This window comes from Pithys albifrons, chromosome 27 (assembly GCF_047495875.1).
Source record: "Pithys albifrons albifrons isolate INPA30051 chromosome 27, PitAlb_v1, whole genome shotgun sequence".
Classification (NCBI taxonomy): domain Eukaryota; kingdom Metazoa; phylum Chordata; class Aves; order Passeriformes; family Thamnophilidae; genus Pithys; species Pithys albifrons.
Genome location: NC_092484.1, coordinates 3893002 through 3919314, shown reverse-complemented (window position 1 = coordinate 3919314; position 26313 = coordinate 3893002). Strand labels below are relative to the sequence as shown.

Genomic DNA, 26313 nt, shown 5'->3' with positions numbered 1-26313 from the left:
CCTAAGTTATTTTTAATCATTCCTCAGCTTGCAGTCACTTTTCTTTGGCTCTGGGTTAGTGCATGAGATAAAAAGTTTTCAGTGGATCCCCTCCCAACCCATGTTTTTATTCTTCTGCTTTCAGCAATTACTCATTTTATGCCTTGGACAACCAGAATCTTCGCCAGCTCTGGGACTGGAGCAAGCACAACCTCACCATTGCACGGGGCAAACTCTTCTTCCACTACAATCCCAAACTGTGCTTGGCAGAAATCCATAAGATGGAAGAGATCTCCGGGACTAAGGGGCGCCAGGAGAGGAACGACATAGCCCTGAAGACCAACGGGGATCAGGCCTCATGTAAGAGACTCACAGGGCAGCACTTCCATCCTCATCTTCCTCCTTCCCTCAGCCTGGCCCATGATGTTTTTCCAGGGACTGTCCTTGTCCTTTGGGGAATGTGGTGGTTTAAAGGTAAACCGGTGGGAGAAATGAACCCGACTCAAGGGAGATTACAAGTCAGAGTTACAATTTACTTAAAAGATTACAAGGAATACAATGATACAGAGGAAAAAATGCTTTTAACCCACAAACCCTAGATGTATAACCAGCCCCCTGGGGCACAAACACAGTGGGGTTTGTTGGCCCCTGTGCTGAGCCCCACGTGGTTCCCTTGAGTGCAAAGTAAAATGAAAGGAAAACCTGTTGGTGAGGCTGATGCCACAGTGTGGTTGAGAGTGACAGTCACAATCCTGTTGAGGTTCTGGTCCTCCTCTGGATCTCATGAGTGGTCTCAGAAGTCCCCAAACCTCAAGATTACACATTCTCTGGTTCAGGTGGGAATGCCCAGTACCCCTCCCCCAGGGCAGAGAATTTCACAATGGGTGATTTACTCTGTGAGTCAAGGGATATTTCTGGAATCTTTGATGGTGTAGGTCCTTGCTGCTACCTATTGTGCCAGTTCCTGATGCCCCTTTGGCAGAGATGACCCCTGAGGTGGGTGTGAAGGTGCTGATGCCTCCCCAGAGGGAAGTTATCACAGATTGGTGTGAAAACAAGGACACCCTCCCCTCTGTCCCAGGGTTCTCTGACACCCAACTTGCAGCCTGAGGGGTCACATGTGCCTGGGGCAGCTGCTGCAAACGGTCCATTGTTAACAGTCCATCAGAAATGACATACAGGATGTAGAATACACAGTTTTGGTCACACTCACACAGTGATAAACTGGTCCCAGTCACTGTAACTAGGACAGTGAAGCACCAGACTTGCCACTTGCTTGTGCTGAGACTGAAGTCCATGCCATGAGTTCTCTCTCTGCACTTCCCAGCTTTGCTCCTCAAAGTTTACTCTCTGTGGGCTCAGCTCAGAGGTTTTGGGGGCTGAGTGTGTTCTTAGAATCACAAAATCATAGAATGAATTGGGTTGGAAGAGACCTCCGAGATCATCAAGTCCAACCCTTGGTCCAACTCCAGTCCCTTTACCAGATCATGGCACTCAGTGCCACAGCCAAGCTCAGTTGAAAAACCTCCAGGGATGGGGAATCCACCCCCTCTCTGGGCAGCCCATTCCAATGCCTGAGCACTCTCTCTGGAAAGAATTTTTTTCTGATACTGAACTTCAATTTCCCCTGGCAGAGCTTGAGCCTGTGCCCCCTTGTCCTATTGCTGAGTGCCTGGGAGAAGAGACCAACCCTCTTGTTGAGGAGTTGAGCACAACATCACCTCAGTCCAGGCTGGGACTTGGTGCCCAGTGCCTGATTAACATCCTAATCTCCTTTCCCCGTGTCATGAGGCGACAGTGCACACATGGAATAAACACAGGAGGAGGAACGGCATTTCCACCCATGGTGGGGCCACGTGAGGGGATTGCCATGACAACAGTCAGGGACATTTTCCCAATAGTTCTTGCTGTGCTTCTCAAAGGTTTCTAAGCCAATGGCTTTCTCCAGGAACAGTGATCAGCACTGCCTGTGTCAGTGTGGTTAAGGAGCAAACAACAGAATCATAGAATAGATTAGAATCATAGAATAGAGTCAGCTGGATTGGATAAGACCTCTGAGGTCCTCGAGTCCAACCTTTATGCTCTCACTGAAGTTGTGCTCCTGCAGATGTAGTTTTGAAGACACTGTGGCAGCAATGCTGCCATAAGTGCACTCCTTCTGCACCCTCAGGCCTGCTGTTTGTTCCATTTCTGTGTCACACAATCCCCTTTTCCATGTCTGTGGCAGTCAAACACTTCCAGGGCCGTTTGGTGAACCAGATTGTGGAAGCAACCTGGGATAGGGAATACCCAGCTTTGTTCTCATCTTGGGGATATCTGCTCTGATTCCCTGCTCAGTCCCACGGGGTTTACCTGCACACAAGAACAGGAGCACACACAGGTTGCCATGAGGTGCTTAAGGAGGTGTTGCCACCAAAAAGCCCCAGCATTCATTCAACTGTGATTTCAGCTCCTTGCTCCCACCCTGCAGTGCAGCTTGGCTTGTCCTGTGCCTGCACTGTCCCTCTGCTCTTGGGGACAGCACTCCTGAACTTCCCTTTCAGCCCAAACCATTCCATGGTTCTGTCATTCCCCAGTCCTGCCCTTGTTGCCTGAGGCAGCTGTTTGTGAAGAGACTGAAAAAGTCAAGCTCTTTCAGTTGACCAGTTTGCTGGTCTGGTTTTCCACATATCAGCACGTGCAGCTGTGCCAGCACATGGGAGAAGGGAGTGCAGTGGCTGTGACCTAAAACTGGCAGTGCTCCTGGGGGTCACCACAGCTCCAGGCTGGGCAGAGGGGAGGAGCACAAGGAATTAGCTGTCTGTAAATTCATCTCCTCCCATGAGACACTGAAAAGCTCTTCCCACATTGGGGATGAACCTGAGTTTGGAGTTCAGACCCAGCTCTGCCCGGTGGCAGCTCGTGGGCTGGTGTTTGGTGTGAAGGCAGCTGGAGGAGACAGTTGTGTTTCTCTTTGCCAGCTTTGCCCCTCCTGTGCTGAGCTGGTGCCTGTGCCACCCCCACCTCAAACCACAGCTTGCCAGGGTGTTCGGCTTTTTGTTTGCTTTTACATTTCAGGTTTAGTTTTCACACTGGCAGCATCCTGTTTACTAAAAAAAATAGAAAAAAAGAAAGCCCTTGTTTGTTCTGGATGTGGTGGCAGTGAAATGAATGTTCTTCCTCCCTTTGCAGCTACTGCAGGAATAGCAAATCCAGTCAGAGCCACAGCCTGTCCTTCTCAGGCTCTGGGACAAACCTCCTGCAAAAACCTCCTGTTTGTTGTCCTTCCCTGCTGTTTGCAGAGGGACCAAACTGCTCCTGGGCAGGGCAGGGCATTCATGTGCTTCGTTTTTGTGGCCTCGTGCCTTCTGTGCAAACCCTCTTGCTGGGCTCAGCTCTGTAGATCATCAGCAATTGCACAGTATCTTGCCTTCAGATTTCCCACTTTTTAGAATTGAGTTCAGCTCTTCTACAGAGTAATTTTCATAAAATCATAGACAAACTCAAGCTGGCAGGAGCCTTAGGAAGGTCTCTCTCCCAACCCCTGACTTAGGGGAGGAATAGCATTGAAGTGAGATGAGGTTTTGAGAAGCAGCTCTTCTCAGTGCCAACATTCTCATGTTTGTCTTACACTTCTCAGATCATTAAAAGCAGAAACCTTGTTTTTTAGCATAAATTAATTTATTGTCACTTTTCGTTTGTCTCAGGTGAAAATGAATTGCTGAAATTTTCTTACATCAGGACTTCCCACGACAAGATCCTGCTGAAGTGGGAGCCTTATTGGCCTCCTGATTTCCGAGACCTCCTGGGCTTTATGCTGTTCTACAAGGAAGCGTAAGTGACCCCCCAGGCAGCAGTGCCCAGTGCCAGGCAGCAGCTGGCTCTGAGGAGTGGTCCTAAACCTGCTGTTTAACCTCTGCTTGTGCTTCAGTTTCCAAGGATACCCTTCTTGGGGATCCCTGACTTATGCACAGCCCAAATTCCTCATTTAAGAACAATCCAAACATGAATTATTCCAGCTCTTCCAGACATACATACTCTGACCATGGAGTTTATCATCTCCCTCTAACCCACTAATCATCTCTCCACTGTCTCCATGGGATAGGTTTTTCTTCCCTTTGAGGTGGGAAGGATTCTTGTATAATAAAGATAAGGGAGCTGATTTTCCTAAAGCTGAAAATCCTGAGCCTGGATTTAGTTGTTGGGATCAGGTGTGGCACAGGACCTGCTCTGTCAGAAGAGCAAGATGCCTCCCTTTTGGAACAGATACAATGAGACAATTACCCTTCCTCCAAGGAGCAAAGAATGGTGACCTTCAGTGAGGTCCTTGGAACTGTTCTTAAAAGCTGGAGTAAAATCTGTTAATTTGAGCCCTTTCCTTCCCAAGTCCGTACCAGAACGTGACAGAGTTCGATGGCCAGGACGCCTGTGGCTCCAACAGCTGGACAGTGGTGGATGTTGACCCACCCCCACGGTCCAACGAGCCCAAAGCCCAGGCCCAGCCAGGCTGGCTCCTGAGGGGCCTGAAGCCCTGGACACAGTATGCTGTGTTTGTGAAGACCCTGGTCACCTTCTCGGACGAGCGACGCACCTACGGAGCCAAGAGCGAGATCATCTACATCCAGACCAACGCCACGGGTCAGTGCCAGCTCCAGCAGGGCCCTGCAGGGGAGAAAGGGACCTACACAAGGAGAGGGGCAGGCACTGAGCTCTGCTCTGGGACCAGGGACAGGACCCAGGAATGCCTGGAGCTGTGCCAGGGGGTTGGGATGGATCTCAGGGAAAGGTTCTTCCCCCAGAGGGTGGTGGGCACTGACCAGGCTCCCCAGGGCAGTGGGCACGGCCCCAAGGCTGCCAGAGCTCCAGGAGTGTTTGGACAACGCTCTGGGGGACAGCATGGGATTGTTGGGGTGTCTGTGCAGGGCCAGGAGTGGGACTGGGTTGTCCTTGTGGGTCCCTTCCAGCTCAGCACATTCTGTGATTCTGTAAATAGTCTTCTGCCTGGGGGATGTGATAGTCCCATGTCCATGAAACTTTCTTTTGCTGCTGTACTTTGGTAAGAAGGAATTCCTAAACCACTGGAAGAGTATGGGATTCCCTTCTTGGGGAGATGGTGCCAATGTGTTCTCTCCTATCCAGCACCTGTGGCCATGTGTAAGAGTCATTAAAGCTGGAAAAGACCTCCAGGATCATCAAGCCCAGCCTTGAAGGGCCTGTATGCTCCAGTGTTCCTGCTGAGGGCCCTTGGGAGTCCATGGGAATGCTTGATTCCCACCAGGATGGAGACTGGCCTGTGTGTGTCCCCTTCCTGTCACCCTCTGCAGGACAGTGCAGTGACCTCTGTCTCTCTGCCCACCCCACAGTTCCGTCGGTCCCATTGGATCCCATCTCCGTTTCCAACTCATCATCCCAAATCATCCTGAAGTGGAAACCGCCCTCGGAGCCCAACGGGAACATCACACACTACCTGGTGTACTGGCAGCAGCAGGCAGAGGACAGTGAGCTTTATGAACTTGATTACTGCTTGAAAGGTGAGTGAGTGCCTCTCCCTCTGGGCCTTTCCTTCAGTCTCTCTCAGAATTCCCTGGAGTTTTTGCCTTGGAGATGCTCTGGGGGCCCAATTCTGCTGTTTTCAAGAATGTTGTTCAAGAAACAGGCTGAGATGCAGCTGAATCCTCCCCCTGTTCATTATACATTAGGTGCTTCTGCCAAGGTATGTGCAAGAGTCTCCAAAAACACTGTTTACAAAGTAATCAGACATTTTTCCTTTGGGAAAAATTTTTCCTTTCTCCCTTCTGCCCTTGTTCTTTTTAAACTGAATTATAAGTTTAACAACAGCTATGGACATGGTCAAGTCAGAAATTTCAGAGCTTCTGGAGCTAAGGGCTGAGTCAATTTTTGAAGGCATCCTGTGCCTGGTTTGGGATTCCCTGAGAACAGTTTCACTGAGGACTCCCAAAAGGTCACCTGCTGGCCTGTGTTACCTGAACTGGGATGGACAGGGACAGAACTCTGTTGAGCTGCAGCAGCATCTGAGCTTCATTTCAAGCAGTTTCGAATCAAAGGCCTGTCAGAAAAGAGGGAACTGCTCAGCTCTAGATGTGGGGATGTGCCATCACTCCTGTGCACACCACTTTGGGATCTCTGTAGGTCAAACATCTGCCAAGTCAAGCATGAGTGACACTCAAACTGGTTTGTCCACAGGGTTAAAACTTCCCTCAAGGACGTGGTCTCCTCCTTTTGAATCTGAAGACCCTCAGAAGTACAACCAGAGTGAAAATGAGGATGTCAGTGGAGAATGTTGTTCCTGTCCTAAGACAGACTCCCAGATCCAGAAGGAGCTGGAGGAGTCTGCCTTCCGCAAGACGTTCGAGAACTATCTCCACAACGAGGTGTTTGTGCCCAGGTATGAGCAGCAGGCAGTGCCCAGGTGGTCATGTAATGGATTATTAAACAAAAATATTGGGCTGGGTTTCATAGAATCACAGAATCATAGAATGGATTGGGTTGGAAAAGACCTCCGAGATCATCAAGTCCAACCCTTGGTCCAACTCCAGTCCCTTTACCAGATCATGGCACTCAGTGCCATGGCCAAGCTCTGTTGAAAAACCTCCAGAGATGTGGAATCCACCCCCTCTCTGGGCAGCCCATCCCAGTGCCTGAGCACTCTTTCTGTAATTTTTTTGTGTTGCCACCTCTGTGCTTCCCTGAGTCTGTCCAGTCCAGCTGGACGTGGGTGTTGGAATGGTGAGAGCTGAGCACCTGCACTGGTGGTTCTGCACATTGGGAAGATCCTGCCTGAGTTTCCTGTCTCTGAGTCCTCCTCAGCCTGAGAACAAATTGAGAATCCTTACACAGCTGAATGCCTGCAGCTCATTCAAACTCAGATGATGCCAAAAATAGCAATTTTTTTTTCTGTCTGAAAATCTTGTGGCCAAGTTTTTCTTTGGGGTGAAAAGAAAGGAAAAGGGCAGTTCAGGAGGCCACAGCCTCGTCCTTCAGTGTGGCATTTGTGGTCACCTTGCACTTAGTGTGGGAAATACCTCCAATACCATGAGGAATGTGAGTGCTGTGGGTGGTGAATGTCCTGTTTGGAGTGGCACACACAGAGTCACATTAAGTGGTGTTGAATGTCTTCACACTTCATATGCAGCCCCAGGAGGAAGTGCTGGGGGGGAGCAGGTTAGAACCTGTGATGATTTACCCTCTTCTCTGTCACACATTTTGGGCTCTACATTTATTCTCAGCTTGCTGCCCTGGGCTAACAAACCTTGATTTGCAGCTCCCTGACCAAAGCTGTGTCACTGCATGGAACATTTGCCTTGTGGGATGCACTGGATGCATTGCTGGGATGTTCCCTCCCTTGGGGCCTTGGGCAGAGTCCCTCCCTCTGCCACTGCCTGACTCTTGGTGCCCATCAGGACAAATTTCCCTGTGCCAAAGGATGCCAGGACACCACATATTCCAAGGCAGAGGAGAGCCCAAGCCATGTGCCAAAGCCAAGCTCCTCCTGGTGCAGGCAGACAATTCTGGCAGTCTGATTTCCCTTTTTTATTTCCTTTTTCTCCCATTTTTATTGTGCAGCCAGCCCAGGATGCTTCTCAGGCCAGTTTCTGGGGTATGTATTTTAGGAAGAAACCAATCACCAATCAAGGATGTGCCCCCTTGTCAGGCTGCTGAGGAGCAAATCTCCACATCCCTGGGCTTGGCCAATCCTTTAAAACAAGCCCTTTGGCTGTTTTAAGTTCATAGTAAAGAAGCCTCCCTGCTGCCATGTGTGCTGCTTGTCTGCCCTGGCAGGTCCAGGCTGTCTGCACATAAATCAGAATTATTTTTCCTGAGAATGCTGTGCCATCACCTGCTCACAAAGCCTGGCAGTGAGCAAGGAGTGTGGTTTACTTAAGGTGCTTTTTTGTGGCTCCTGAGAGTTCACTGACCTCTCTGGAGGTACTGCATGGCCTCTCCTGGAGAGAAGGAACCTGAGGAATCCCAGGGCTGAGGCCAGCAGGGAATATGAGATGGCAGGAGGCAGAGCAGTTTCTCCCTGCTGTCTTGTCTCCTTGTTTTCCATGTGCCATTTCTCTGCTCCTCTCCTGTTCCCAGCCACCTGATCCCTGTGCAGGGCCCAGCCTGCTCTTCTCTGCTCTGCTCTGCCTCAGGCCAGGGCTGATCTCACCCCTCTGGGAATCACAGAGGTTGGTCCTTCCCCCTGATTGCCTTCTCCAGGATGCTCTCACAGCTCTTGTGGGTCAGTGCTCTGGCACAGACAAGGCAAACCAGAAGTTTTGGGGTGTTTCTGGCTGTTGCCACCTGCTCAGGCAGAGCTGTCCTCAGAGGTGTCCCCTCGCAGCTGCTCCGTGGCCTCCCTTCAGGGCTGAGCAAAGTGGCCATCAGGAGTTGGTGCTTTGTTTCTTCTTTACTGTCTTATTTGCTCTTATTTTGGGAGAGTTTTGCTCAGGCTGGGTGGTTGCACACTGGGGCAGGGGGTGTGGAGAGTCTCCATGTCTGGAGATGTTCCTGAGCAACCTGCTCTGAGGTGCCTTCAGCCTCCCCTGCTCTGGGATTCTGTGGGAAGCATGGAAGTATTTCAAGAGTAAGAGAAGTCCTGAGGGGCAGAGGGGGTGTAAGTGGTTGCTATTCAGGATGTCATTCCATGTGTTCTCTCCTGTCTCTCCTCTGTCACACACCCTCCTGCCCTTCCCAGTATTTCTGGGTTACAGAGTGAGCAAGACCTGGGGAATTATTCACATTAAAAGTAATTTTAATTTTCCAGTTTTCCAGTTCAATTAATTGTACACACAAATATGAAATGCCTTTGCCAGCACAGGTGGAACCCAGGCCAGGTGTCCCAGGGTAGTTTCAGGAAAAGCCAGGCTTAAGGCAGTTTTAGAATGCTCCAGCTTGTGATTCATGTTGAGTTGTCACTTCAATCCCTGTGAGCCCCACAGGGTGGGCTGTGACAGCAGCAGGAACCTGGATCTGAGGATTTCACAGGGAACTCTTGGAGCTGCTGAAATAGCCCTGATGCAGATTGCACTGGATAACTCTGAGAAGAATCAGAGCTTTGAAAATACACAGAATTTGGCCAAAAAATTGCTTCAAATCCAGGACATTAAATATGGGTAGATTGGGCTTTTACACCTTCCTAAGTTTTTCTTGCTTTCTGTGATCTGAGTAGGAAGGAATTCTTGCATTTCATTCTGTGTTTCATCAGTGGTCAAATTACTGTTTTACTTGTGAAAAACAAAATCCCCTTGACCAGGAGGATGAGCTGAATCCACACTTGGTAAACAGAGGGTGGAGCTTTGCCTTTGTGCACAGGGCTCTGGTTGACCAGAAGGAATCCTTCCCAAGGAGGGAGGTGACCTGACCCAGAGCCCTGAACTCTGCCCATCCTCAGGGGACACTGCCTACAACAATGCACAGGCTGAGAGCACAGCAGCTCCCAAAGGGGTTAATTAGTAATTAAGAAAGAGAGAACTAAAAGCTGGATTGTGCTTGCTGAACCTGTCATTTGGCATCCAGAAATTGTTCCCTGGGAGGGTGGACAGGCCCTGGCACGGGTTGGCAGAGAAGCTGTGGCTGCCCTATCCTTGGAAGTGTCCAAGGCCAGGTTGGACAGGGCTTGGAACAACCTGGGCTGGTGGGAGGTGACCCTTCCTATGGCAGGGGGTGGAATAAGATGAGGTGTCCCTGCCCAGGGCTGGAATTGGCTGATCATTGCCTGGTTGGTAGTCAGAGGGTGACAGTGGAAAGTTCAGTTCAGCAGCTTCAACAGCTTGTTACATTTTTAGAGACTGGAGATGCCTCGAGTGTGGGTTCAGTTCAGGTCACTCTTTGTACCCTTTAATAGCTGCACACACATAAAAAGATCATCACCCCCTTAAAATACGTGGTCTGGATTTCAAGTGGCATTAATTCCTTTTGTGTAACTGAATACAGTTACTGATTCACCACGTGTTGGTTCCTGACCTGGAATTCCCCAAGGCAAATGTGTGGTAGGACAGGAAGGGTAAGAAGGAGCAGTTTTGGTTTGGTACTGAGCCCTTCTCTTTTATTTTTTTTATTGCCAAGAAAGTGAAATTTGTGAGTGGCTCTTAATTCTGTTGAGTTTGTCCTGTTTTTTTACTGATAAAACCTGACACTAAAGCTGGCTGGTGGCACTTACCTGCAGACAGAGGAGGTGACAGTGGTGCAAAAAATTGTTTTTCAGACTGAAATGCAATAATTTGAGGAGCAGCATTTGGTTAACAAAACCACACAGCTAATGTGTAATCAGAATCACGAGTTTTAAATGCATCTGTTGAAAAGCACTTTATAGATTTGGTCTCTTAGGAAAAGCTTAAAATGATTTGAGTGGCAAATACATTGCAGTGAGCTGTGAAAGTGGCCTTGTGCTTTATAAATGCAGGTTAGTGACACTTGGGATAGGAGGCACATTTAAGGTCACCAGAGCCAGGGCTGTGGTGTGACCTTGTTTGACGTGTGGGAGCTGAACTCCAAAGCATTGCAACCCTGCCCAAGGCATCCTGGTAGAGTCAGATCCAGCTGAGACACCCAGAAGAACTTGAATTCTCAAGCAAATGCTCGAGGCTTGGATTGATTGATTTTTATTTTACTTCCCTGTAAGAAGTTGTGCAGGGAGAGAGTCTCATGGATACAGAATTTTAAAAAGTCAGGTTGTTTGGTTATAAAATATAAGATCCTGAATTTCTTTGTTGCACTGCAAATACAAGGCTTGAATTTGAGTTTTCAGTGGCACTCTGAGCTCTGCCACTTGAACTCCTCCTTTTCAGAGGGGTGTGTTGGCACTGAATGTGACAAATAACGTGGTGACCTGTGTTGTTTAACACTGAATGTCACAGGTAACGTGGTGACCTGTTGTGATAGTTTTGATCCAGGGCCCCTTAGTAACCAGTTGTAACTAGGGAAGTGGCCATTACATGGGTGTTCCACACGTGTTTTCCATGTAACAAGGGAAGATAACTAAGAGAGAGATCGAAGTTGTGGCTTCTTCTTCCAGCAAGGCTTGGGAGCAGAGGGAATTCAGGTGTCAGTCCCCTACTGGAGCCACGCAGAGAGAGTAACAGAGCTAGTTTTCCCTTGAGAGTTGTTGGTGAGATTGTATTTTTGCCAGTTTCTTTCCTTTTTAGAGTTTTTGATTGTATTTGCCTGTTTTGTTTTTGTTTTGTCCCTCCTTTATTCCTGTTCCCCCTTCCCTCTTCCCTTTTTCCCCTGGGGGCCCCTGATGGTGTGTACAAATTGTATATGTAGTTGTAAATGTTAGAAAATATATATATATTCTGATTTGATTCAGTTTCTTTTGACTTCTCAGTTTCTTTTCAGTTTCTTTTCCTTTGCTGGGAAGAGTGGGGGAAGGAGGGGAAGGCAGTTTGGGCTTGGCAGGGGGGCCGGGTTAAACCGAGATACCTGTGTTGTTTCACAGGCCACTGAGGAAACGGAGGGACCTCGGCTCCGTGGCCAACGCCACCGTGGTGCTGCCCACCGTGCCAGCCTCTGCCAACAGCTCTGCAGCAGCAGCTGATGGGGCAGAGGAGCAGAAGCCCTTTGAGAAGGTGCTGTCCAAGGAGTCGCTGGTGATCTCGGGGCTGCGCCACTTCACCGGGTACCGCATCGAGCTGCACGCCTGCAACCACGACGCGCAGGAGTCGCGCTGCAGCGTGGCAGCCTATGTCAGTGCCAGGACCATGCCAGAAGGTGACTCTGCCCCTCAGCAATGTTTGGCTTGCTGGCTCTTCCCCAAATCCTGCTTTTCCCATGGAGGCAGCTGCAGCACAGTCATCACACAGGACAGACATTGTCCCTCTGTCCCCACAGGGAAGGGTTGCGCTGGTTTAAAGGTGAACTGGCAGGAGAAACAAACCCACCAGGAAAGAGATTATAAGTCAGAGTTACAATTTAATAACACAATAAATGCAATAGCACAAAGAGAAATTGGTTTTAACCCAAAAACGCAGCAGTGTAACCCACCCCCTGGGGCACAAACACAGTGGGGTTTGGTGGCCCCTGTGCTGAGCCCTATGTGGTTCTCCCGAGTCCAAAGGAAAAGGAAGGGACAAACCTGTTGGTGCAGATGATGGCACAGTCTGGGCGAGAGTGGTGGCTCCTCCTGTCCAGGGTTTGCTCCTCCTCTGGATCCAATGAGTGGTTCCAGAAGTCCCCAGACCCCAAGATTCTCTCCCCTCAGGTGCAGGTGGGAGCCCCCAGTGCCTCCCCCAGGGCAGGGAGTTCCACACTGGGGGATCTGACTCTGGCAGTCAGGGGGGATTTTGGAATCGTTGCTGGCCCCTGAGCAGAGCTGAGCCCTCAGGTGGGTGTGGAGGTGCCAAGGAGTCCCTGCAGGGCAGTTCTCCCAGCTCCTCTGCCAGGCTTCTTTCCCAGCCAGCTCCCAGCCTGAGGGCTCAGCTGTGCCCTGGGCAGCTGCTGCCAATGGGCCATTGGGAACAGTTGCTGGGCAATGGCCCAGAGGGTGTAGAATGCCCAGCTTTGGGCACACCCACACAGGGATAAACTGGTCCCACCTGCCGAACTAGGACAAGGGTGATGGGGGGATATGGGCAGGTTTGAATTTTGCCCAGGACGTGAAATCAAACTCATTAATGCTGCCCTTGGTTGTAGCCAAGGCTGATGACATCGTTGGCCCAGTGTCCCATGAGGTGGTTGAGAAGAACACGGTGCACCTGCGGTGGCAGGAGCCGAGGGAGCCCAACGGGCTCATTGTGCTCTACGAGGTGAACTACGGGCGGCTCGGCGAGACTGAGGTGAGAGGCTCTGCTCCTCCCCTTCCTCCCTCCTCCTCCTGCTGCTGCTCTCCCTCTGCAGAGGTTCCTCCACCTGGGAGCCCAGGGCTGGGCAGGATTTCCTAGTCCTTGTGCATGCAGTGCCTTGTCTACTCTGGTTTCCTGGTGCAGAAACCAACAGGACACAAAAGTTTAGTGGTGAATTTGTCTCCTCTGGGAATGTGTCTGAAATAATGTGCCTCTGTGGTGCCCATCTGCCAAACAATTTAGCTGATTGGCCAACTTCCTGCATGGAAGTTTTTAGAAATCTTATTCCACAGCAGGACAGAACCCACACATTGCTGTGCCTCAGGTGAAAGGACAAGAGGAAATGGCCTTAATTGCACCTGCGGTGGTTCAGATGAGATAGTAGAAAAACATCTTTCATGGAAAGAGTGGTCAGGCTTTGCGACAAGTTGCCCAGGGGGTTGGTGGAGTCACTATCCCTGGAAGTGTTCAGAAGGTGTCAGGATGTGGCACCTGGGGACACAGTTTAGGGTTGATGGTGGTGCTGGGCTGGTGGTTGCACTTGAGAGCTTGAAAATCTCTTCCAGCCTTGGTACTTCTGTGGTTCTGTGAAATTTAAGTTGTTTGAAGAAATTAGGGAAGTGTTGAACAGTCCACGAGCTCATGGGGAGTGCTGGTGCCTGGGCAGGTGTCAGTGCCCTGGGGACAGTGCCATGGGGACAGTGCAATTGTCAGTGCCATGGGGACAGTGCAGGTGGCAGTGCCATGGAGACAGTGCCATGGGGACAGTGCAGGTGGCAGTGCCATGAAGACAGTGCTGATGGCAGTGCCATGGAGATAGTGCCATGGGGACAGTGGTGGTGGCAGTGCCATGGGAACAGTGCAGGTGTCAGTGCCATGGGGACAGTGCCATGGGGACAGTGCAGGTGGCAGTGCCATGAAGACAGTGCTGGTGACAGTGCCATGGAGACAGTGCCATGGGGACAGTGCAGGTGGCAGTGCCATGGGTTCGGTGCTGGTGTCAGTGCTGTGGGAACAGTGCCATGGGGACAGTGCTGGTGTCAGTTCCATGGACACAGTGGTAGGGAACAGTGCAGGGGGCAGTGCCCTGGGGACAGCAGGACTCTCCAGTCAGGTCCGGTTTCAGGGCTAAAGGCTGGGACAGCGCATGGCACTCACTCTGTGTAACCTGAAGTGCTGCTCTGTAAAACACAAATCCAGCACAAAGCACTCAACTGGAGCAGCCCTGAGCATGTGAGAGCCCTGATGAGTGTGTTTGCCAGCCAGGGAGGTGCTGCAGGAGCCCTAGAGAGCTGTCAAGGAGCTGTGGATGCTGCAGGAGCTCCAGGGAGGTGTCAGGGAGCTGTCAGGGAGCTGTGGATGCTGCAGGAATCCCAGGGAGCTGTCAGGGAGCTGTGGATGCTGCAGGAATCCCAAGGAGCTGTGGGTGCTGCAGGAGCCCCAGCGAGGTGTCAGGGAGCTCTGGATGCTGCAGGAACTCCAGGGAGGTGTCAGGGAGCTGTGGGTGCTGCAGGAATCCCAGGGAGCTGCCAGGGAGGTGTCAGGGAGCTGTGGGTGCTGCAGGAATTCCAGGGAGCTGCCAGGAAGGTGTCAGGGAGCTGTGGGTGCTGCAGAGGGAGGGTGGCACAGCCTGCTCTCCCCACAGGAGGCCCATTTCTGCGTGTCCCGCAAACACTTCGCCACTGAGCACGGCTGCAAACTGCGAGGGCTCCAGCCTGGGAACTACAGCGTGCGGATCCGGGCGACCTCCCTGGCTGGGAATGGCTCGTGGACAGAACCCACCTATTTCTACGTGGCTGATTACTGTGAGTTCACTTTATTTTCCACATTTAATCCCTGACAGAGACTTGGAGTTGTTTTGGAGGGTGGGGTTATCCAGCAGTGCACAGAGAACCATAGGGAGTCATTAAATATTTTCCAAAGCACCTGCTTTCAAGAACCTGAAACTCCTTGGAAACTTTTCCTCTTGAGTTCTCATTCTGAGCAGTCCCACCATTCTCTAAACTAGCCTCTACTTATTTGTTCCAATTTATTCAAGGGGGAGATTATATTGAGGAAAGAACTTGGATTTTGGAGCTGTGTAATAGCTGCAACTCTCTCTTTCTCTCTTAGTGAATGCTCAGCCTAATATTGCTGTGATAATCGTTCCCATTATTTTTGCCATAATAATTGCTGGAATTATTGGAGCTGCTTACGTGCTTGTGAAAAAGAGGTGAGTGCTACTTTATCTTCCTTTCATCAGAGCAGCCAAAACTTATTATATTCAGAAGTTTTGTTCATTTGTTGGGAGCCAGTTTTTGTTTATCTTCTAAATTTCCATAATGATTGGAACATTAATTCAAATTCAGCATAGGAAACATTTCATGCCTTTGGAAAGGGGGACAGTTTGTGTTTGCTGCATGTTTTGGGGGTCAGTCAAACTGCCTGCACCTCGAGTGTGTCAGAGGCTGCAAATGTGCTGAAGAACTTGTATCTCTTCCAGACAAACTGAAGGACCAACCGGACCCCTGTACGCGTCCTCCAACCCCGAGTACATCAGTGCCAGTGATGGTGAGAGCAACCAGGGCTTCCTGCAGGGATTAGTTCTTGTTTGTCCCTGCAGCAGGATGGGATTGGAATTGTCTCCATGGAGTTTTTTGGGCTTTTTGAAATATTTAAGCCCATGGTGTCCTGTGGGAGGGGGAAATGAAGATGTGAAAGGGCCTGGAGGGGGAATGTGTGAGGACACTGAGGGCACTGGTGTGTTCAGGTGGAGGGGAAGAGACTGAAGGGAGGCCTCATTGGGGTTTTCAGCATCCTTGGGAGGGGCACAGAAGGGGAAGAGACTGAAGGGAGGCCTCATTGGGGTTTTCAACATCTTTGGGAGGGGCAGAGGAGGGGCAGGGACTGATCTCTGCTCTGTGGGGACCAGGGAATGACCTGGAGTTGTGTCAGGGCAGGGTTAGGTTGGACATTAGAAAGAGGTGGTAGTGGGCACTTACCAGGCTCTCCAGGGCAGTGGGCACAGCCCCAAGGCTGCCAGAGCTCCAGGAGTGTTTGGATGATCCTCTGGGGCACAGATGTGACTCTTGGGGCTGGTCCTGTGCAGGACCAGAGGTTGGATTGATGATCCTTGTGGGTCCCTCCCAGCTCAGCATGTTCTGTGCCTCTGAGGCTCCACAGAAGTGTCTCAGTTCCGAACCATCCCCTCTGCTCCACAGTTTATGTCCCCGACGAGTGGGAGGTGCCCCGGGACAAGATCACGCTGCTGCGGGAGCTGGGCCAGGGCTCCTTCGGGATGGTCTACGAGGGCATTGCCAAGGACATCGTGAAGGGAGAGCCCGAGACACGCGTGGCTGTGAAGACGGTGAACGAGTCTGCGAGTCTGCGCGAGCGCATCGAGTTCCTCAACGAGGCCTCCGTCATGAAAGGCTTCAGCTGCCATCATGTGGTAAGGGCTGGTGCCTCTGCTCTCAGCACACCCCAGCACACAACCCTTCTCCCTTCAGTGATTCTCCAGCTCAGCAGAACAGCAGAGGCAGCTGAGCAGAGCCAGGATCTGTCCCTGTCGGATTGCACAGAACTCGCCTGCCCAAGTCTGCTCTTCCGAAACCTCTCAGCCTGACAAGGCTTTGTGGGGCTGTTCTCAGCTCTGTCCTGGGGGGTTGGCCTTGCCCTGTGTGTTTGGGCACTGCCTTGAGGGTGTTCCTCACTTCCTTTCCAGGTTCGCCTCCTCGGGGTGGTCTCGAAGGGGCAGCCCACTCTGGTGGTCATGGAGCTGATGGCACATGGGGACCTGAAGAGTTACCTCCGCTCCCTGAGGCCTGAGGCTGAGGTACAACAGGAGGGAGAGGGTCTGTTTTGTCACAGGGTGGCTTGATTTGGGGTTTAACACGTCTTTATTTAATGACTTTAAACTGACAGAGGGTAGATTTGATTGGATTTTGGGAAGAAATTCTTCCCTGTGAGGGTGAGGCCCTGGCACACGTTGCCCAGAGCAGCTGTGGCTGCCCCACCCGAGGTAGTGTTCAAGGCTGGGTTGGACAAGGCTTGAAGCAACCTGGGCTAGTGCAAGGTGTCCCTGCCCGTGGCAGGGGTGGGACTGGATGACCTTTGAGGTCCTTCCCACCCAAACCATTCTGTGATTTATCCACTGTAGAACAACCCTGGCCGTCCACCCCCCACGCTGAGGGAGATGATCCAGATGGCTGCAGAGATTGCAGATGGCATGGCCTACCTGAATGCCAAGAAGTTTGTGCACAGGGATCTGGCAGCTCGGAACTGTATGGTGGCAGAGGACTTCACAGTGAAAATTGGAGGTGGGTGGTGCAGGGTCATGGGTGGTGTCTGAGGTCCTGTCCGTCCCAGGCCAGTCTATGATTCTGTGAGCAGGAGATGGTTCTGTGCATCGTATTTGTTGTAAAGGCAAATTGCTGAAGCCCAAGAACAATGTGGCAAACATGGGTCATTCTCAGTGGCCACTTTTGGAATTGCTGCACTTTCTCTTTTTTTCCCCTGGACAGAATGGGATGGATTTCAGTAGGAAAAACATCTGTAGAACCAGAGCAGCTTTTCCCTGGGTGGGGAGGCCCTGGCACAGCTTTCCCAGAGGAGCTGTGACTGCTCCATCCTTGGAAGTGTCCAAGGCCAGGCTGGACAGGACTTGGAGCAACCTGGGCTGGTGGGAGGAGCCCCAGCCCATGGCAGGGGGTGGGACTGGATGGGCTTTGAGGTCACTTCCAGCCCAAACCATTCCATGATTCTGTGCTTCTCTTTCCCTGGAAGGGAGATTAAACCAGTTTGGCCCTTCCATCATGAGTGCAGACTCAAGAGAGGGAAGAAAATTCCCTATTCCAAACCTCTATCCAAAACGTTCGTTGCCTTTCCAGCCTAAGCTGCCTGGGTTTATCTCACTGGTCTTTGCTTCCATGAGAAGGTGTTTGATACAACAAACTCGGTGTTGGTAATCCCATTACTGGGTCAGGTGACATTTAGAAGTCATTTATCTTCCATGAGAATGAGTTTTCAACCTAATCCTTTTTGGAAATAAGGAAATAAAACATTTAAAAATAACTGAAACCCCACAGCGTGGTGGCTTTTCAGAGCTCTCTGGAGTTCAAGCCAAGGCAATGGGATTTCAGGCAAAGGGAGCTCTGCTTCACTTATGAGGACAAATAAAATAGTGTTTAGAATAGAAGATGTCACCAAAAATGTAACTGTGGAGTCTCTGTAGAAAAAATGCAGGAAAAGGGCAGCGTTTGGGAATGTTAATCTTGAGGTGCCAGGTGATGTGGGTGGGTTGTGTGAGAACAGAGGGGGCAACATCCATGTGGAGATGGTGCACAGGCACAGCAGGGGGTAGGGAGATACCTGACACATCCCAATTGCTCTTCCCAGACTTTGGCATGACCAGAGACATCTATGAGACGGATTATTACCGCAAGGGAGGCAAAGGGCTGCTGCCCGTGCGCTGGATGGCCCCCGAGTCCCTCAAGGACGGCGTTTTCACCACCTACTCCGACGTGTGGTGAGTTCTGCTCTGCTCTCCCAGATGGATCCCAGCCCAGGAGCTCCTTGTCCTCACACACACAGTTCCAACTGACTCATTGAGGGTTCAGACAAAACAAAGCCGTTGTTTTGAAGCCCTCTGGTTAAAATGCAGTTTGTTTGAAGTGCGTGTTCTCTGGAATGTCGCTGGAATTGCTCCTGGCTGTTGTGTTCTCACCAGGAGTCTCCTCTCTTTCTTAGGTCCTTTGGTGTTGTCCTTTGGGAGATCAGCAGTTTGGCAGAGCAGCCCTACCAGGGACTCTCCAATGAACAGGTGCTAAAGTTTGTCATGGATGGAGGATACCTGGATCAGCCGGACAACTGCCCGGAGAGGCTGTAAGTGGAGCAGGGACAGCCAGCCCAGCTGTGCCTGAGGGGTGGCCAGGAGAGAGGGCCCCCCCTGTGGCACCTCTTAACCCTCCCTGACTGAGGAGGAGCAAACCAGACTTCAGAGAGGCACCTCCCACAGATGTTCCAACACATCCTTACTGATCCAGGGATTGCAGAGGGTGGGAGGCCCTGGCACAGGTTGGGCAGAGCAGCTGTGGCTGCCCCACCCCTGGAAGTGTCCAAGGCCAGGTTGGACAGGGCTTGGAGCCACCTGGGCTGGTGGGAGATGTCCCTGCCCATGGCAGGGGGGGATTGGGATGGTTTTTCAGGTCCCTTCCAGCCCAAGCCATTCCATGATTGTATGATAGGAGCCATCCTGTTTCACTGGAAGGGGAATTAAACCAGCAAAGGCCTTGCATTGTGAGTGCAGTTTCAGGAGAAGGAAGTACAAAGCAAAGGAAAAACTAAAAATACAAATCAGCACCATATCAGTGGCCCAAACAGAATGTTCCTCGTACACTCTGGGCTGGTGGTGGGCAGTTGGCTCATGTCCCATGGCAAAGGTGGCCACCACCTGCATCCGTGTGGCTACAGAGGCTGGAGAGCAGCTTCTCCTCCTTCCAGGGCCTGCTGAGGTTTTCTGTGATTCTCTCTGTGCCACATCAATAGTGTGGAGAATGACACCAACTTTCTCGTTTTGTGGCTAATGAGGAGGAGAGGCAGAGCAATCCTTTGCTGAGCCACGAGCTGTTTGTCCTGTCTGAGGCTATTCCATTTCTCATTTCCCCTCTGAAGGGACAGGGCCAGGCTGCCTGCAGGGTCAGGGAGAAGAGGTCACTGAGGGGGGCAGAGAAAACCCCCTTAGAGGGGTCACTCAGTGCAGCCAGGTGTTCCCTGGGCAGGGCTGGGGGTTGTTCTCTGCACTGCTCATGACCTTTGCTGTCTGAAGATTCCTTCATTCCCAGGTCTGCCAGTGGAATTAGAGCTGGGGAAGGGTCTGGAGCACCAGAGTGGCTGAGGGAGCTGGGGGGGCTCAGCCTGGAGAAAAGGAGACTCGGGGGGGACCTTCTCTCTCTCTGCAATCCCTGCCGGGAGAGGGGAGCTGGGGAAGGGTCGGGCTCTGCTCCGGGGAACAGGGACAGGAGAGGAGGGAACAGCCTCAGGCTCGGCCAGGTCAGGGTCAGGTTGGACATCAGGAGGAATTTCTCCATGAAAAGGGTTGTCAAGTGTTAGAAGAGGCTGCCCAGGGAGGTTTGGAGTCCTCACCCCTTGAGGTGTCTAAGGAATAACTGGATGTGGCACTCAGTGCTCTGGGCTGGGGGACAAGGTGGGCATCGGGCACAGGGTGGGCTCAGTGATCCTGGAGGTCTTTTCTGACCTCAGTGATCCTGGGATTCTGTGTGAGGAGTCCCACTGGAGCAGTGGTGAGGGGAAGGAGCCCTGGCTGGAAAAGGGAGCACAGATGGTAACTCGCTGGTCCTGGTAACCTCTTCCCAAAACAGCACTTCCAGAGTCATAAAATAAACATGTTTTGTGAGTATCCCTGTGAAAAGAGTGTGCTGTGCTGGACATCTGTGTCATGGCCAGTCACAAACTCCAGTTGGAAACTTTATTTGTATTTGTAAGTTCTTTCTCCATGGTGTCTGATAACATGTGACCTCTTGCTGCAGCCTTTCCTTTGGGTGGGATGTTTACAGGCCCTCTGTCCTCTGCCCAGCCCTCTATTTTCCTTGAAGTTTTAGGAGCTTTGTTATCTCTCAGGATGAGTTAAAATTAAAATGGAATTAATTAAAAAGCTCTGACCTGACTGTAAGTGCAGGCACACACACACACAGAGCCTGTGAACCACAGCCCTGTTTCCTTTGGGAGCCCAGTGAAGAACAATTGAAGGAATTGGAAGGAATTTTTGATGTAGACAGAAATAGAGAAAAAAAGGAGTGTCAGGATCTCCAGGCAGATGTGGGAACAAACAGCTGGGGGTGTCAGTGTGGGCAGGGGGGGTCTGCCCTGGGTGGGTGCAGGGGTTGTCTCCCCCTGCCCTGACTGTGGCTCTCCTGCTGCAGGCACAGCCTGATGCAGATGTGCTGGCAGTACAACCCCAAGATGCGCCCCACCTTCATCGAGATCATCGAGATGCTGAAGGAGGACTTGCACCACAGCTTCCACGAGGTCTCCTTCTTCTACAGCGAGGAGAACAAGCCTCTGGAGGCTGAGGAGTACGAGATGGACTTTGAGAACATGGAGAGCATTCCCCTGGACCCCTCCTCGTACTCGCAGAGGGACAAGGCCCTGGGCAGGGACAATGGCCCCTCCATGGCCCTCAAGGGCAACTACGAGGAGCACATCCCCTACACTCACATGAACGGGGGCAAGAAAAATGGGAGGATCCTCTCCATGCCCAGGGCAAGTCCTTCCTAACACCTCCTGTTTGGCCCCAGGGTTGTGTCTGCTTTTCCCCCCCTCCACAAATCTCAGGACTCTTGTTATTGCTGCCACAGTGTATGACACACATCTACAAACTCTTCAGATTTGTAATCATCTTATGATTACCTTTTTTTTTTTGCCAAGTTGACTGGTTGTCAGTGGACTTATCTGTGAACATAAATGGAAGAGGTTTCCATGGCTGCTGTCCCTTCTGTAACCATGGTTTCACAACAGGAAGTGACCGTGTGAGCTCGGCTGAAGGAGAGGCCTCTGCCAGCAGAAGATGTGAAGTTTGCTGGTGCCTGAGCTGCAGCCTCACGGGGCAGAACAAACCTGCAGGACAAAAGCATTTCCAGGAGAATTCCAGGCTTTCAGGCACACTGTCCACTACAGCTGAAGAATTCAGCCCAGATCCTCAGATTGACCAATAGCTGCTGCTTTCCTACTCCTTATGGGGCGTGTGCGTGGCCGTGTGTGCGTGTGTGCAGTATATCCACGTGGGGTGTAACCAACAGCAAAACACACACTTCTGCTTTTGTGCACAAGTTCCAACACTTTCAGGCACATGGTGGGACTCTGGGGGTGTCCTGCACAGGGCCAGGAGTTGGACTTGATGGTCCTGGAGGGTCCCTTCCAGCTCAGCTGTTCTGTGTTCTCACAGGAGCTTTCCTCTTCTCAGAAGTGTGTACTTATCTTTTTTCCCGTTTCCCTGGAGGGACTGAATCCTAAACAGATTATTTTTATACTGAGGACTCTTGGGAGTAGGTTTTCTCTCATTCACAAATGAAGAAAACGTGCTGGGAGCCAAAGGAGCAGAAATCTGAGATTTGTGGGTACTTTTAAGACCAAACGAAGGAGGCGTCCCCTGACCTGAGACACGGAGTTTTCTGTCCTTATAGCATTGAGTATATATATTGTTTGTTGTAACATATTTAAAGATGTCTTTAGTTTAAATTTTAACTTCATATAAATTATTGACTGCTTATGATCCTTTCGGGGAGGGGAGAGTTTGGGGGATTGTTTGGTCTTAAAGTGGTCCAAAGATTTCAGAAGGAACCAACTTCAGCCTTGGAGGAGCCACAAAGCACGTGTTGAGTTCATACTTGACAAGGCTTTGTAGGAGTTTCATGACTTACACCACACTGTCAGGTGGCTCCAGGAGAAGCCCTAGTTGGGATGTTGGGAGCTGAAGGACACCAGAACATCCCAGCCCTGACCCTGCTCCTCCCAAGCCTCTTGTCCCTCACTTTGCCTTCTGTGCCAGGAAGAGGCTGAGCACGAGCTGGAACCGAGAGGGACACGCTGGGAAGGGGAGCACAAGGCTCTGAGCTCTGCAGGTGCAGCAGAAGCTGGAGGTGACTGTAGTTTGCTGCCTGTCCCTGCTCCCTGGAGTCCAGCCTTGTGTTCCGGGAGATCCCCCCTCCAGCATTCCCGGGATGTGGCGTTTGGCTCCTCGGGATGTCGTCCTTTGCCTCCTGGACTGTGCTTGGTGGTGCTGCTGTTGGCAAGAAGGCAGAGGGGAAAGCAAAGGAAGCCAGAAGGTCATTGTGGAACTCAACGAGTCCAGCAGGAGCACAGCAGGACTTGAGGATGAGGATGAAGATGGAGATGATGGATGTTGCAGGCCTGTGTCAAACAGGAGTTGGTTTAAAAGCAGGGAGAGCTGCTCAGTCTCCACCCTCTGGACAAGCCCAAGGCCCATTTTTGCTCTGCTGGGAGACCCTGAGGCTCCCTGGAGAGCAGGAACACTGAGCTGGTGTGTGGATTGTGGTTCCAGCCCAGGCAGAGCTGCTGCTGCAACCCCAGGAGAGGGGCTGGAATCTGTGGGGAAGCAGCTCTGCCAGTCACACCTTGGCACAGCCTCGGGGGGCACAGTGGCCACCCCTTGAGCCCTTGGGTGGGCCCTTTGCTGCTGGAGGCTGCTCAGCTCAGGCCAGGTGAGGGCACAGCTTGCTCCAAAATTTTGGGTGGAAAACACAGTCCAGATGTGGGTGAGAACCTCTGGATTTCAGAAGGCCTCGTTTACATTTCTTCTGCTTTACAAAGTCGTAACTGTTTAGCAGCTCTACTACTCTGCAGGAAAGAAGACATTCTCACACTTTTCTAAGGAAGAGAAGATTTTCTTATTAGAATTTTTTTATTTATTTTAATATATAAAACACTGTAAAAAAAAAAGGCAACAATTTGTTTTCTTAAACACACAGAACATGTAAATTTGTATCTGTAAAATCCTGGCAGGTGGATGTGGTGGGATTATTTTTGTCCTGTTTGGTGCAGTCTACCTCAGTGTTTCTTAAGGATATTTTTAATACTACGCACCTCTAAACCTGTTCAACTATTCTGGTCTGGACCTATTGTGGATCAGGGAAAATCAGTATCAGCTGATTCCAATACCAGGGACCACTCGTGAAGGGAATGGGAAGGAGAAGGGCTGGTCACTGTTGATCCCTAATCTGAGCAGGAGTGAAAATGAACCCATTTTCAAATTTGGATCTGGTCTTGTCCTCTTAGTCCTGTTGTGTTTTAAAAAAAACAAACAACACAACAAAAGAGCCATTTAAAAGTTCGGACTTCAGTAAACTCATGACCTGAAAGGAGCAGGCTGCTTCTCCTGGAGCAGCATTTCCCAGTGTGGAGCAGGGACTGGGACCAGCCCGTGCTCCTGGGGTTGAATGGGGGTGTCCTGGTCCTGCCAGTGCCCTGAAATGAACCTTTCCCAGCACCCACTTGCTTTGGTGACATTTCCAATGGCAATGATCATTAACTGTGGGAAGAGAAATCTTTTCTCTAAAGGAACTTTGGAACCTCGTATTGGGTCTGGCTTTTCCACATGGTTGATACTGGTTGGCCCTGTGAATACACATGGTTTGCAACACTTGGATCTCTGCCCCTGGGAGTGTGTGTTGCTCCATGGACAAGGCAGTCCCTTCCCATGGCTCTTGGTGTCCCCTTCCCTCTGCACCGAACGGAGCAGTTGTTTGTGCCCAGCACTGTGTGTAAAGACTCTCTGGTCACCCTTCCTACCTTGTGCCCGGGGTACCAGCAGGGAGGGGTCATGTTTCTCCTTTCTGGAAACAAAGCACACCGGTGGTTGCTGCTTGTGGCTCTTCCAGTTCACACTCAGCAGTAGAATTAGGAAGAGTGAAAGAAGATCACACAGAAAGCCCAACTCTCACTGCTGCAAAATCCCTGCCCAGCCCTCAGCCAACACTTTGGTCTCCACTGCTGGAAGATCCTCACCCTGGGGATGCCTCAGGTCCTCCTTGGATCTCATGATTCCTGCTCAGAGCCACGAGGGTTGTGCCAGTGGGGGCTGCAGGAGCCAGATGAGCCCTGTGGGTGCTGTGGGGGCCCCCACCCCGGGCAGGGGGCTGGGCTGAGCCTTCCTCAGGGGGAGCTGCTGCTTTGGCTGCAGCCACATCCCCACAGGGTGACAATTCCCAGCTGCAGTGGGAGCACAGCACTCACTGCTGCTGCTCAGGGGAGCAGCTGGGGTGGCTGGAGCAGGGGAGGCAGCGCTGGCAGGTGGGAAACGCTTTCTTTCCTTGCAGTGGTATTTGCTGGAGGGTTGGCTCCTGCCCTTTGTGTGCAGAGAACATCCCCCTTGCAGCACAGGGCAACAGGACCCTCCTCAGCCTGTCCTGGGCACAGCTGGCACCACCACATAGCCAGAAATTCACCCTGTGATGAATCAGGAGGAACAAGAAACAGCTCTCTCTGCTCTGCTGAGCTTTCACTGAGAAAATGTCTGAAGTGTGAGGCTGGAGAGATTTCTCAGAAAGGTTTCCACATGAACTTCAATTGCCACTTCCTGAATGGCTCTTGCCAACCTGGAATGTCTCTCCAGCGCTGCAGAGCTTGGCTGCCAGGTTAGGAACGTGTCTGTCTTGGCTGCTTGTAAATACTCTATTGTGTTGTAAAATAGAAGAGCTAAAACATAAACTCTGTGCCAGCACTGGGTTGGGAAAGGTGATGGGAACTAGACCACGCTGCAGGGATGATCCTCCAGCAGCTGTGTGGGTGTGGAAGAGGCTGCTTTTAGGTTGCTAAAGGGTACTCTTAATTTATGGGTAGTTCATCTCTTTCCTCCTAAATTTGTATTATAGCAATGGGACACTTTGCTTAATTTTAGTATGTTGCATATCGTGTTGGGGGGGGAAATCTCAAAGTTGCTTCTTGTGTTACTGAGCTGATGTGATGAAGGCAAATAGAAAGGAAGAGGAGCCAGAAGGGTGCTGAGCCCCTGGATTCGGGCAGGGAGGGAGAGGGGCAGTCGAGTTCCCTCCCTCTGTGACATGGGGACAGACCCTGCGGTGCCCTGGGCCCTTCGCTGCCAGCAGGGATTGCTGTACCAAGACTGGAACCTTCTTGGACAAGTCAGAAAGTCAGATATCTTTGTGCCATAAACCTCCTGCCAAGGCTGTGCCCGGGGCTCCCATATCCGTGTGGGATCCGTTCCCAGGCCGGAGCTGCCCAGGAGCCCTCGGAGGACTCAGGCCCTCCCAAAGAGCCCCTCGTGGTGTCCTCTGTGTGTGGCCCAGGGAAAGGAACTGTTGAATGGGTTGGAATCGAGAAGTAGTTACTTCATGGAATTCAAAAATAAGAGTAGTTTGGTTATTTGTATGAATTTCATGGAATTTGGCCTTTTTATTCCCTTCTGCTTGGCTCTGTGTTCCCTGCTTGGATTCTGTCCGTGGGTGTCTCTGGAAGGCCCTGACATGTTCAGCCTTGTCAAAAGCATCACAAGAGTGAAGCCAAATCATCCAGTTGACTTCTGGAGGAACCTGACTGTTGACAAACAACTCTAAAGTGACCGTTTTTAGTAAATCTGCTGTCATGAAATGTGTATTTCTTTTTTAAATGAATTTGCTTGTCCTTAGAAGGAAGCACTTATTCTTGCAGTTTGGGCAAATTCACTGCAGCACAATGCAAGCTGTAAGGGGACAGGTAGAGAAATGACTTTTTAAATATTGTATAATAAAGTTAGTATTAACTCCTGTGGCATTGTGGTTTTGTTTTGTTTTGTTTTTTTGCCAACAGATCTGCTTGGAATAAAATATTCTGTTCCTGGGGGTGGTTTTTATTCCCAGTCCAGGTTCCAGCTGGTGGCATTAAAATGGTTTCTTTCCTCAGCCCTGAAGGTCCCTTGGGAGCAGTGGCTGGGAGGAGCTGGAATGGTCCTGGCAGTTAAAGAGGAGCCATCAGTGCAGGTTCAGGGTGGGCACAGATGCTCCTGCTTAGCTGAGCTCCAGCCCCTGGGAAGTCCCAGCAGCACCAGGAAATCTTG

The 26313-nt window shown here is 51.1% G+C and overlaps 1 protein-coding gene across 2 annotated transcripts in view; it reads left to right on the top strand.

The window, feature by feature from the left end:
• The window catches only part of INSR (insulin receptor), a 73623-nt gene extending 47596 nt beyond the window's left edge, over positions 1–26027 (top strand). For both annotated transcript variants that reach the window (XM_071578248.1, XM_071578249.1), the window contains exons 6-21: positions 125–339; positions 3666–3792; positions 4346–4596; positions 5322–5489; positions 6163–6364; positions 11405–11676; positions 12598–12740; positions 14392–14551; positions 14859–14958; positions 15229–15296; positions 15947–16176; positions 16450–16560; positions 16885–17044; positions 18123–18252; positions 18474–18608; positions 20666–26027. In XM_071578248.1, coding sequence (XP_071434349.1) covers positions 125–339; positions 3666–3792; positions 4346–4596; positions 5322–5489; positions 6163–6364; positions 11405–11676; positions 12598–12740; positions 14392–14551; positions 14859–14958; positions 15229–15296; positions 15947–16176; positions 16450–16560; positions 16885–17044; positions 18123–18252; positions 18474–18608; positions 20666–21020 — 2827 coding nt within the window. In that variant the 3' untranslated portion in view covers positions 21021–26027. The remainder of the gene's footprint in view (positions 1–124; positions 340–3665; positions 3793–4345; positions 4597–5321; positions 5490–6162; positions 6365–11404; positions 11677–12597; positions 12741–14391; positions 14552–14858; positions 14959–15228; positions 15297–15946; positions 16177–16449; positions 16561–16884; positions 17045–18122; positions 18253–18473; positions 18609–20665) is intronic.
• The last annotated feature ends 286 nt before the right edge of the window (positions 26028–26313 follow it).